Source organism: Myxocyprinus asiaticus, chromosome 20 (genome assembly GCF_019703515.2).
Source record: "Myxocyprinus asiaticus isolate MX2 ecotype Aquarium Trade chromosome 20, UBuf_Myxa_2, whole genome shotgun sequence".
In the NCBI taxonomy this organism is placed as follows: Eukaryota; Metazoa; Chordata; class Actinopteri; order Cypriniformes; family Catostomidae; genus Myxocyprinus; species Myxocyprinus asiaticus.
This window is the reverse complement of record NC_059363.1, coordinates 34,637,896-34,650,879: the sequence shown is the minus strand read 5'-3', so window position 1 is coordinate 34,650,879 and position 12,984 is coordinate 34,637,896. Positions and strand designations below refer to the sequence as shown.

At 38.7% G+C, this 12,984-nt stretch overlaps 1 protein-coding gene across 1 annotated transcript; it reads right to left on the bottom strand.

The window, feature by feature from the left end:
* Positions 1–415: 415 nt before the first annotated feature.
* Positions 416–12,143, bottom strand: LOC127411239 (transmembrane protein 179-like). The gene is made up of 4 exons (XM_051646656.1): positions 11,807–12,143; positions 8,222–8,359; positions 7,910–7,988; positions 416–5,121 (listed from the first exon to the last, which is right to left on the bottom strand). The coding sequence occupies exons 1-4, from the start codon at positions 12,106–12,108 to the stop codon at positions 4,939–4,941; spliced, it is 702 nt and encodes a 233-aa protein (XP_051502616.1). The 5' UTR covers positions 12,109–12,143; the 3' UTR covers positions 416–4,938.
* Between the last annotated feature and the right edge of the window lie 841 nt (positions 12,144–12,984).

Below are 12,984 nucleotides of genomic sequence, written 5' to 3'. Positions count from 1 at the left end.
GCATTGGGACACGCCCTGGGTGTCACGTGATCTGAAGCTCTTGTACAAGCATGCCAATTTATTGGCTGGTGTCGCTTAATCGATGCCCCTAGGGAGCTACGTCACGGGCTCCATAAAATCACTCCTTTTGGTGCCGTGAAGTCAGGGAACCAGGGTTACATTTCACATAACTGAGACGTTCACTTTCGTAGGAACTCGAGCTGCGTAATCGCATTGGGAACAATATACATTCATGTCATGCGAACAGTAGAAAATTAAGAGAATTATAAATGTACTCCTGTTTCAACAGAGAGAACCTGGGAAGTGGGAGTCAAATCCTTATCCAGATTATAAAATCTAACAAATGCATGCGGAGAGGACCACCCTGCCGCCATACATATGTCCTCCAAGGACGCACCTCGTAGAATGGGCTCGAAGACCCGAAGGCGAAGGTAAACCGCGTGCTTTGTAAGCACTTGAAATTGTATCAGTAAGCCAATGAGATGATCTTTGCTTGGACACCGAAACACCCCTGTTGCGGCCACCAAAGCACACAAATAACTGCTCTGACTTACGCCACTGGCTATTACGATCAACATAAACTTGCAGTGCCTGAACTGGGTATAGCATATGCAATTTTTCATGCTCCTCCTCCGCTCTGCGAGCGAAATGATGTAGAAACGACCTTGGGCAAGTAGCCCAAATGAGGTCTTAATACCACCTTGAACACCCTGGTGCAAAATCCATACATAAGGGATTGATCAACAGGGCATGCAAATCACCAACCCTTTTAAATGATGGCAATACTACTAGCAGGGACATATTAAGAGTCAGAAACTTATCAGTGAATGTTGCCAAGGGCTCAAACTGAGCACCCCAAATTGCATCTAAAACAACAGATAAATCCCATAAGCGAACGCGGACGGGACGAAAAGATCTAAGCCTGCGTACCCCATGCATAAAACAAGAGATAAGAGAATGTCGACTGACAGAGACTCCATTGATAAGTGCATGCTCAGCCACTATAGTGGCAACATAGACTTTAAGAGTTGCCGGGGCAACCCTGGCCCCAATCCAGCACTGTACCGACAGGGCAGTGTACTGGATTTTCACCTCGCGCTGTACACCAAGAAGCAAAAATATATGAATGTATAAAGCTTCCTAGTTGATGGAGCTCTAGCATTCAGAAAGGTATCTACCATCTCTCAGGACCTGAAGTGGGACACCCACATAGACTCCATTGTGAAGAAGGCTCAGCAGAGGTTGTATTGATCAACAACAAGATGTTCTGAAGCCTCAAGGGCATCAAAGCTGCATCCATGCCTTTTGTGAAAGTGTGTGGTGGTGCCAGTGCAAGTCCAAATGGAAGGACGTAAAACTGATATGCTTTGCTCCCGAAAGCAAATCTGAGAAAGCACCTGTGCTTCGCCGCAATTTAATAATGGAAATAAGCATCCTTCAAATCTATTGTCACAAACAGTGTCCCGGCTGCACTTGTGACATTATTTGCTTCTGCATCAGCATTCTAAATTGACATTTCATCAGAGTGGAATTCAAAGGTCTCAAATCCAGAATTGGATGCAAGATGCCATCTTTTTTCGACACCAGAAAATAACGGCTGTAAAAACCGCATTCTCTCTGACACGTAACACTCAGGGAATTTCCCAATGTGATTACGCAGCTCAAATTCCTACGAAAGAGAACCTTTTCTCCAATGGCACACATGCAGGTAGACATGTACTTTTAGAGTTAAAGACAATACATTTTTGTTGATTCCTCTCAATAAAAATGTTTTCAATGATTTCCCATAATCACAAAACTTGCTGTCTGCCTCAGGCCTCAGTCTTCTAATTGTTAACTGGATTGTGTTTTATTTTATATTAGAGCACTTGCTGAAACATTGGATTTGTAAGATTTAATGTGGTCATTTATTTTAGTATTATTTATTTTAATTTTTTTCATTATTGATTGCAAATTTTCATTACATTATTTAATATGATATTATTAAATTCCATTTAAAGGTGATAAAGACCATGACTATTTGGATGATTTAGAAGCAGCATTATACAAAAGTAAGGGTTTCAGAAGCCAGTGCCATTGTAGAAATGCCCTCTTCACACACAGGTGTATTTGTCACAATTGCTGGTTTGTGCACACTTTGACTACTGTTTTGAGCCAGTGCAAAAGGTACACAAAAATAATTAATAAACTGTGACCTGCATCAAATCACTGTGAACTAATTAAGTGGATATAAGTGCGTGAATATTTCACGTCACTAAAAAAGATTCACAGAATATGGGACATTGTCATGATGGGTTACTGTAGGTTATTTATATATACATATTGTATGACTGATTTTTTGACATTCTTTGTTTTCTGTATTTTTTATTTTTCTCCTTTCTTTATTGTAAATACAATAGGTCACCAATCAAAACCAGTAAAGTGCACACTAAGTAAAAAGTAATGACTAGTTTAAAAATTGCAAGCTGCATAAAAACTTTCATTCAACTTCATTATCAGAAATGTGATTTGTATTATTATAAAATAAAATCATCTTAGCTGTTTGTATTGCTGCTACTGCTTTTATTTAATAAAAGCCCAAAAATAAATAAACTGAATAAATTACTTGCAAAGCTGCAGAGATGCATCCACAATACAAAACAATAAAGAAAATGATGCACAAACTAATTATGTATAATCTTTACTCAGAAATATGTGGGCTTGAGTGTGTTTCAGAAATACAATGAATCGTACATAGCTCATGCTCACACAGCATTAACTAACAGGTTGAACTGAAATATATTCCATTAGGGTTCAAACTTTAGTTAGCAGAAGATGCTTATACCAAAAGGGCATACATCAAATTTTATTGCAGCACGCATGCTCAACAGTACTTCATATCAAAAATGTAATTACTTTAAATCATAGTGAACTCTACTGAGTGGAATGGCATAAACCTCATTGAAGTTTCCATGTAGAAAAGCACGTAAAATCAGCTTTGATGAAGCAAAACAATAAATTAGCCCTCCAAATGTCTAACATTTCATCCAATGTGATCTTATTAGTGTCTGTAGGTTTGTGTATATATACATACATTTTTGTATATTTGGCTAGACACTGAAACATACAATACCAATGTTTTCCCAGCATCCTAATTGTAAACCTTTTTCTCCCAATTTTGAATGCCCAATTCCCAATGTGCTTTTAAGTCTTTGTGGTCACGTAGTGATTCACCTCAGTCCGGGTGGCGGAGGAAGAATCCCAGTTGAGATTTTCAACCCGTGCATCTTATCATGTGGCTTGTTGAGTGCGTTGCCACAGAGACATAGCACGTGTGGAGGCTTCACGCCATCCTCTGCGGCAATCATGCTCAACTCACCACGCGCCCCACCGAGAACGAACCACATTATGGCGATCACGAGGAGGTTACCCCATGTGACTCTACCCTCCCTAGCAACCGGGCCAATTTGGTTGCTTAGGAGACCTGGCTGGAGTCACTCAGCATGCCCTGGGATTTGAACTAGCGAACTCCAGGGGTGGTAGCCAGCGTCTTTGCCACTGAGCTATTCAGGCCCCCCAATGTAAACCCTTTTAATGTATGTGATGCACAAATGAGACAAATAAATCTTTACGAATCCTCTGAAGACTAATCAGACAGAGCTCAAAATTCAGACACAATCCCTGAGGGATTCATTTATCATTAATTGTCCAAGAATGACCTTTTTAATGGCAAATGTATTCATAAATGAAATTCTATATATGTTTTGTAGCAATCTTTGTATGACATAATGTAAAATCAGGCAAATGTGTTAACTTCAGTAAAGAAATGTGATTCCCTTAAAATCTCATTCATTAGAAATACAATATGATCAATAAAATGTTCTATTAATATTTTATTTGTAAGTCTTTAAAGTTGTTCATATGTAAAAGGGTTTAAATTTCAGAAGCTGTCCATATGTTGATATTGTATGTATCCAAACCTTTGTCTATTCAAACTTAGAATAATGTATGTATGCTAGAACCACACTTTACTTCTGAATTTCTATGCATGCGAATGAGATCACCCTCTTTCATCAGAGAATGATGTCATATCATAATGACTGGTTTCTGTCAATGTAATATTTTAACATAGACTAGTGTTGCCATATTGTCTGTTCATTTTATATCCTGTACATGTACATGCAAGCATGATTTGAAAATAGCAATGCCATAACGTAAGAAGGATACTACTTGGTTATATTTGTGTTACACATACAGGAAGTATTGGAAGGGAAAGAAAAGCAAAGTACAGTAAAGAAAACCAGGCATGTAACAAACACTATGCTAACTGATTTATTATTATTATTACTGTCTGTGGTATTACCTGAGCTCTACGATGTACTAAGACCAACTCTTCAGCTAATGCTTGTTACTAATGGAATAGAAAACTGATTTGAAGCTGCTTTCCAGAGCTGGTATAAATAGGCTTTAGAAGAAAATAATTGTTTAGTTATGTATAACCTTAAGTGGTAATAAAATTTACAGTAAAATAGACTTTGATTGTATGTCACACAGGAGTCACTAGAACATTAAAATAAGCACAGTACAGAGTTATCACTGTTAATTAGTTTTTCAGGGCATTGTGTTTCAACTTCATCTAAACATTGTTGTATGGAGCTCTATATGTAAATGTGCTGAGTGTTAGCTCTGTCCAGACAAGTGTATGTGCATTTTGATAAAAATTATCAATGAATGTCAAGTAAAATTTTATTCAAGATCATCTGGTTGAAGTTGAGCTCAACTGATGATGTCCCTTAGAAGTATAAATGCAGAGAAATGTCAGGCTCACGAATAAAATTTTACTTGGCAGTGCATAGATTCGATCTGTGTCAACTGCAAAAACTCCTTCAGAATGTTCTGGAATCAACGTTCTGTAACACTATAATGGGGTTCTATGTTGTAACATGCATGCTGAGTTGATCATATCATGCCACTCTTTTCGTCTACCAGATCAGAACACCGACGTGAGGAGCGTCCGAGTAGGAACTCTTTCTCATGGATTAAGCTATCAACCAGATCTTCTTGACGGTAGTTATGATAGACCTTCAGAAAGGCCATGATGGTGATACCTAGCCAAGTCAGCCAGGCTGCCCACAACCCAAACTAGAGAGAGCAGAAAAGGCTGTTAAATTCATAATAAACATTGGTTATAAGCAGTGTGACAACAGCAACTTGAAAACGAAAGTTTGTCAAGATAAATATTGAATATTGGCTTGACAAAGCCTTGCCTGGAAGTTTAAAACTGTCTGTAGGTCATTTTGAAATTTGAATGTTATATAGACCTTGTGGTTTGAATATTAGTACAGTTTAAAGAAAGATTTAAAGTGTGAAGGAATGTAGACCTTGCTAGAAGGTGCTATGGTGTTCTGGCTGGTTGCAATGGCATTGCTAAGTGGTTGCAAGGGTGTTCTTGTTGGTTGCTAGGGTTTTTCAAGGTGGTTGATAGGGCTTTCCTAGAGTTTTTTAGATGGTTTCTAGGGTATTTCTAAGGCATTTCTAGCTGGGGTGTTCTGACTGATTGCTATAGGGCAGGGGTGCTTATTACGTCGATCTCAAGAGAACCACTGGTCGATCTCGATAACAGGTCAAAAGGGAAAGAGAGAAGAGAGAGAAAATACACAAATATCAAAGATATTAAACACTGACTTTATTTCTTGCTTCTGTAGCCACACACTGTTTGACTGACAGGTGGCCTATGTGTGTGCGCTTTACATGCATGTGTGCTCCGAGAGCGTTCGTGATAATGCGGATAAGTGGTCAAATACACTTCAAAATTCCGCTAAAAATGTCTGTCTTATGTTTTGTGTGTGTGTGTGTGTGTGTGTGTGTGTGTGTGTGTGTGCATCAACAATCCCATAAACGTCCACTGAAAATCTAGCAAACACCTATAGCAATATTCTAGCACAGTGGTTTTCAAACTGTATTTTTAAAATGTAGATAAAGTCAGTATGTCTAAAGTGAATGTTAACAGTGTGACAAAAAAGCGGATCTGAATCAAAATGTCGGACTTGAAGTATAAATGTAACCTAATAGACCTGTTGCTGTAAGTATGTTGTTAATATTAATCAAACAATAATAACAAGAAAACAAATAAACCACTCACTGCTTTTGGCAGGATAAATTTAGTAGCTTTAAAAAGTATTAATGGAATATAATCAAACAGTGAAGACCAGTCGCTAGTAGTTTTATGTTACATTTAATTTCTTTCTGAATGTTTACTACAGTACTTGATAAGCTATTGCTGTTAATTTTTAGTTTTCTTAATTAGAATTATTTTGTCCTATTGTTTTTCATTTATTTGTATTTAATGTTTTTATATTTTTATTTGTTTTGTTATTTCTATTAATTTGTTTTAATATTTTTATTTGTTTGTTTCTTTGTTCTTATTTGTTTACAAACTATTGACTTGTCTTGAATAATTACTTGAATTAACTTAAAACAATGCTTACATAATTAAAAATATATATATATTATTATTTGTTGTGGAATCAAAATAGGTATAAACAATCGCCAAATTTCACTACAGACTATGTATATATTGTGTATAGTAAATCATGCTATAATATGATTATGAAGAAGTATATCTCAATCCATAGAAGTTTAAGCACCCCTGCTATAGGGCATTGCTAGGGTGTTGTAGATAGTTGCTTTATGTTGCTCTGGTTTTGCTATGATGTTACTAGGGCATTGCTAGGTGGTTGCTATGGGGTTCTGGCTGGTTTCTAGGGCATTACTAGTCCGTTGCTAGGGTGCTCTGGATGCTTGCCTTGGGCGGGCGTTTTCAAAGTTTTTGATGCCAGGGACTCCCAAATATGATGATCCTTTTATGAGGGACCCTAAATTATTAAATTGTATAGTGAGGGACCCTATTACTAAATAAATAGGCAGCAATAGTATTTTCATGTATAAAAAATAATTTATTCAGTGGGAGAAAATTATTATAATATATATATATATATATATTACTTTTTATATACATGACATGACGTTTTTTATTATTATTTTAACATGTTCCCTGAAGTTCACTTGTAATATTAGTAAAATTTATTTGCACAAAAAACAGTAAAATATTTTTTACCACTACTACTGGGCGGGGCTACAGAAGTGATAACGTAAAGTAGGCATTGATGTGTTGTTGTGGAGATGTGTCATGTGTTAGATGCAAATGTCTAACGCAGTGTGACATCACAATGTGGAGAAAGTAGAGAACAAGTCGTTTGGGCAGCTTGGTTTCAACAAATGGTCTTTCTGCAGTAATGAGGAAGTTTTGAGTTCTGAAACTTACAGTAAGTTTTTATAGTACAATGACCTGTTATATGTCAAAAGATCAAGGACAATTTTATTCTTCATGTCAAGACCCCTTTAAGCTGCCATTGTATGCCACATTTTTTTTTTTCTATTCATTTATAGAGAAATGTTAAATTTGGTAGATGTTTACTTTTTTACAATGTCTTTTTCTCTTAAATTTTCCATGGAACCCCTAACATGCTATTGCGGCCCCTCGGGGGTCCCTGGACCCCAATTTGAAAACCACTGTGCTAGGACATTGCTATAGGTGTTTGCTAGATTTTCAGTAGACGTTTATGGGATTGTTGACACGCACACACACACACACACACACACACACACACACACACACACACAAAACAAAAGTTAAGCCTTATCAGCTAAAAAGTAATATCAGACTATGCCAGAACAGGCTGAAGGTCTGTGCCTAATTTGGTGGATATAGTTTGAAAGCTCTGGGAGGAGTTAGAGTCAACATTTTGGTCTTTAAAGGATATGTTCAAACAGAATATTAGTATGCTGGTTTTGTCAAGCCAACATTTTTCAAATGAACCCTGCACTACTCCTGCAGTTGTTACACATTTTGTATTTTCAGCTGACCAACCTGTGCTATAGCAAACTGGTCATAAAAAGCAGAGTTGTCCAACCCCAGTTCGAGATCAGTGTCTTGAAGATCCTCACAGCTAGAAATAAAGAGTGGTTCATTTATCAAAAGGATGTTGTTCATTTAAAGCTGCATGCATCCATTGAAAAAGTTCTGTAACTGGGGCTCTTTCCAAGGTACAGACACAGGTATAAACCTGCCCATAAAGCCAATCTAAAATGGAAAATCTATAAACATACAATGTTAAAGCAGCAAACGTCCAAGCTAATCGTGAAGCATTCAGTGGATACAGTACTTGAAAGCCATGCTCACCTGCTGGGCATACTGCCTCCTTCTGTGATGGCATCACACCATAGATTGAAGCCCACACTGACTATTGTGCTGGACAGGAACACAGCAAACACTACAAATGTGCTGATGAGTAGGTTCAGGAAGGCATTAAAGATAGAGCTGCATAAATAAAGGAGAGAGATATTAAATTTACACTGTTCAAAACACTTAAAAGAACTGTTCACCCAAAAAAAAAAAATGACCCTAATATCATTCCAAACCCAAGTTTACAAGTGAGTAGGAAGAATGCTGTACAGAAGATTTGTTGGTTTTGGTTTAGATCTGTATTTATTTAGTCACAATTGTGTGTTTGTGTGCTTTTCCTGGATGTCTCAACAGAGAGGAGAACATGAGATTATGTCCGTAACATGGCAACACGAATATGTCACACAAGAGACCGTTTGAGCTCCACACTCTTACTGGAAGCGTTGGAATACAGTTAAAAAGTTCTTAGATATTTGTCTTTTTTTGCACCAAAAGCGATCGTATTATCACTTTAGAAGACATTAATTTAACAGCTGGAGTCGTATGGATGACGTTTATGCTGACTATCTGTGATATTTGGAGCTTCAAAAATTGGATCACCATCCACTTTTTAAGGACCTACTGAGCTGAGATATTTTTTTCTATTTTTCTTCAAATGTGTTCTAGTCAAGAAAAAAAGTCACACACCTAGGACATTATGATAGTGAGTAGATAAAAAGATAATTTTCATTTTTGAGTGAACTATACCTTTAAACCTAAACCTAACTGATAGTGTCATAAAAAGCATATGTGAGATGCAAAAAAAAGGACTTGATGAAGCAACCACAAAATTTTGTGTGCTTCTATTACATTTTTGGCTGACGTGTGTAATGTTTTTTGTTGATTCATGTTTTTCATGTCTTTTACTTTGAAAAGTTTCATTCCTGTTTCATGTCATGTGTTCCTGGTCATGTGATGTACTGTTTTCCCTACATGTTCATGTGTCTTGTTTTCATTTGTTCATCGTTTGATTATCTTGTTTAGAGTTCTGTTTGTTCATTGGTTTATGTTCTCCCATGACCAAGTATTTAAACCCTCATGTTTTCCATTGTCTTATGTTAGGTATTTTGTGTTGTTGTAACTTTGGTTGTTAATTCAAGTTTATGTCAAATCAAGTTTATGTCAAGTTTATTTTTATGTTTTATTTACATATGTAGTTAGGGTTTATGGATTACACTGTTGGAATAAATTTGCACTTGGGTTCTTTACTTCATGGTCATCGTCTTTGTCATTGCCAGTGCCAGCAACATCGTTACAGAATACCTGACCTACACAATATGAACCCAGCAGTCTGACTCCTACGCCTACGTCAGGGGAGTTGTCCCCTAGAGGATTACGTGGAAGACTTCTGCTCTCTGGCCTGCCGGGTGGACTTTAATGAAATAACCCTCAAGGACATTTTCTGGGCAGGTTTGAGTGAGCCAGTTTCCTCCCTGATGCCTGGTGGTCGGAGTACTTACCGCCTGGCTCAGTAAATCGACCTTGCCCTGCAGATTCTACATTCACTGTAGGGGAGGAGGATGCCGAGCCGGAGTCCCACATCATGGTTGATGAGCCAGCGTCCCACGTCATGGCCGCCGAGCCAGAGTTCCACGTCATGGCCGCCGAGCTAGCGCCATCTTTAGCCATGCCTGAACATGCTCCACGCCACGTCACAGCCACGCCTGAGCATGTCAGTCACCTGGCTCCCCCTTGGCTCTCCGATCCTCTGGCTACGCCTTGTCCCTCTGATCCGTCAGCTCCACTGGGGACCTCCTTCCCTACGGCTCCACCTTGGTCCTCAGTCCCACCGGCTCCGCCTCAATCTTCTGATCCCCCAGCTCCGCCTTGCTCCTCCGAGCCTCCGGCGCCGCTTTGGTCCTCCCTGCCTCCGGCTCCACCATGGCCCTTCGAGTCTTCGGCTACTCTCTGGGTATCCAGTTCTCCACTCGAGCCTCTCATGGCTCCACCTTGCATGGCTCCACCCCTTGAGCCTCTCATGGCTCCACCCCCCACTGGCTCTGCCCTGATCCCATGCTCCATGCCCTGCCAAGCTATGCCTCAAGACCCCCCCCCCCCCAGCTCCCTACTGAACTTTGAAAATTATGCCATGTTTTATGTGTTTTGTTCATGTGTTGAGACGTCGCGAGCCACCCCTTATTGGGGGGATATGTCATGTGTATTTTGTTGATTCATGTTCTTCATGTCTTTTTATTTTGAGGAGTTTAGTTCCTGAATCATGTCATGTCATTGTTCCTGGTCATGTGATGTACTGTTTTCCCTCCATGATCGTGTGTCTTGTTTTCATTGGTTCATTGTTTGATTTTCTTGTTTAGAGTTCTGTTTGCTCATATGTTTATGTTTTCCCATGTCCAAGTATTTAAACCCTCATGTTTTTCATTGTCCTTTGTTAGGTATTGTGTGTTGTAACTTTGGTTGTTAGTTCAAGTATATGTCAAGTTTATGTTTTATTTACGTTTGTAGTTAGGGTTTATAGATTACACAGTTGGAATAAATTTGCACTTGGGTTCTTTACTTCATGGTCATCGTCTTTGTCATTGCCATCGTTACAGCGTGTGACTTGTGTGTTCTTTGGACTGGCAGTGCAACACTTACCAGTTGAGCCACACAACTTGAGCACACTCAAACAAGCTTGTAAATGTAGTTCCTTATTACGTAATTCAAACATAAAATGTCATGTACTATAGTAAAAGTGTTTAGATGTCATGAGATTGCATTGTGTGGGGAACAGGTCAAAAATGAACTGATAATCTGCCATTTTACTCGTGATTTGTATAAAAGGGAATACAATTAATCGTTGTTGCAGCACCTCCAGCATTTATTTCACTAGGAAACTTCTGCAAAATGTGGAACAAGGCACTTTTAGCAAAAATATAGATATTGTAACGTGATTCTATGAAAACAGATTGAATTTTATGGATTTGGAAAGACATGACAGTATTTAAATGATAACAGAATTTTCATTTATAACTATTCCTTTAAAAATCATGGTTTCTAAAATCCCATTACTATTACATTATTGTGTTTATAATATTACTGAGAAAGCACAAAATAATATTGTTGCTCAGACTGTCTAGTGGTTTAACCTGAGAATCAAGTATAACTTTATTTATTCAAAGAGTGGTTTGCCTAACAATCATTATTGAAAGGAAACCACTATGGCCTATTATGGGAGACTGGGTAGAAACAGAAAGCACATGAGCAATAATCAATACAGTCAGTTTCATCCAAGCAGTTGGCAACGCAGACTGCTAATCCATTAACATGTATGGCCACTACCATCTAAAGACATTCTCATATTAGGCCATAAACTAACTAATCACAAATTATGTAATATTTTCGTATGTAATTTAACATATTTTTCATATACAAACAAGTGTTAAATGAAATGCTTAACAATATGCTACTATTTGGCGCTGTATAACATAACTGCATCCATGCATCCTTTCCCCTGATGCTTTCGGCATCCCAATCACATCACTGGCACGGATTAAATACATGTGAGACATCAAATGTAATGAAATTAAATAAACCGTCACCCACTCATCGTGGCCTTTGCAGATGAACAACAGCAGTCTCCAGGCTTGTACGGCTGACAGGATGAGAGAAGCGATCCCGACGGCCGTGATGAAGCTGCAGGATGACTGTGGTCCCCATTCCTCAATGATGAAGCGCTGCTTTGATACTGTGATGTTCTCGTTCTGCCACATACCCCGCGTAAAAAGCAGACATTTCCCCCGAAAAGCATCCGTGTTTTCCGAAAGCGGTACAACCGCTATAAAGCCAAATACGAAGGCTAAAAAATAAAGGATGCATTGCGCAAATATAAAATTATCCATTGCCATTTTGGTCTCAGCTGTGTTGTCAGCCCGCCTCGAGCTCTGGCGCTGCAGCTGCGCAGTTGGACTCTGCAGCAGAGGCGCACCGCAAAATACAGCAAAGATCTGATGGCCTTTGCATTTATTACATTGTAGTTTTATGGCAGGACAATTCATTAGGGCTGATACCAGTGCTTTAATTTCTTTCATTAGCAAGCAAGTCATTATCAAGTAGCCTAGGTACAGTATATTGCTTAACAGATCAGTTGATCGTGTACATTAATATATAAACTCAGCAAAAAAAGAAACGTCCCTTTTTCAGAACACTGTATTTTAAAGATAATTTTGTAAAAATCCAAATAACTACAGATCTTTATTGTAAAGGGTTTAAATGAACCATAAACAATTAATGAACATGCACCTGTGGAACGGTCGTTAAGACACTGTCCATAATTGCCTACCGTCTGTAAGCTGTTAAAGTTATAAAAACTTAGGGCACTAAAGAGACCTTTCTACTCACTCTGAAAAACACCAAAAGAAAGATGCCCAGGGTTCCTGCTCATCTGCATGAACGTGCCTTAGGCATGCTGCATGGAGGCAAGAGGACTACAGATGTGGCCAGGGCAATAAATTGCAATGTCCACTGTGAGATGCCTAAGACAGTGCTACAGGGAGACAGGAAGGACTGCTGATCATCTTCACAGTGGCAGACCACGTGTAACAACACCTGCACATGATCGGTACATCCAAATATCATATATACCTGCGGGACAGGTACAGGATGACAACAACAACTGCCCGAGTTACACCAGGAATGCACAATCCCTCCATCAGTGCTCAGACTGTCCGCGACAGACTGAGAGATGCTGGACTGAGGGCTTGTAGGCCTGTTGTAAGGCAGGT

Bases quoted from the DNA above. Each gene is read 5' to 3' on its own strand.
- LOC127411239 (XM_051646656.1), bottom strand. From the start codon at position 12,108: ATGGCAATGGATAATTTTATATTTGCGCAATGCATCCTTTATTTTTTA. The intron at 7,989-8,221 runs GTGAGCATGGCT...CTTTATTTCTAG, and splicing joins GGAGGCAGTATGCCCAGCAG to CTGTGAGGATCTTCAAGACA. The intron at 5,122-7,909 runs GTTGGTCAGCTG...TGCTCTCTCTAG, and splicing joins ACCAGTTTGCTATAGCACAG to TTTGGGTTGTGGGCAGCCTG.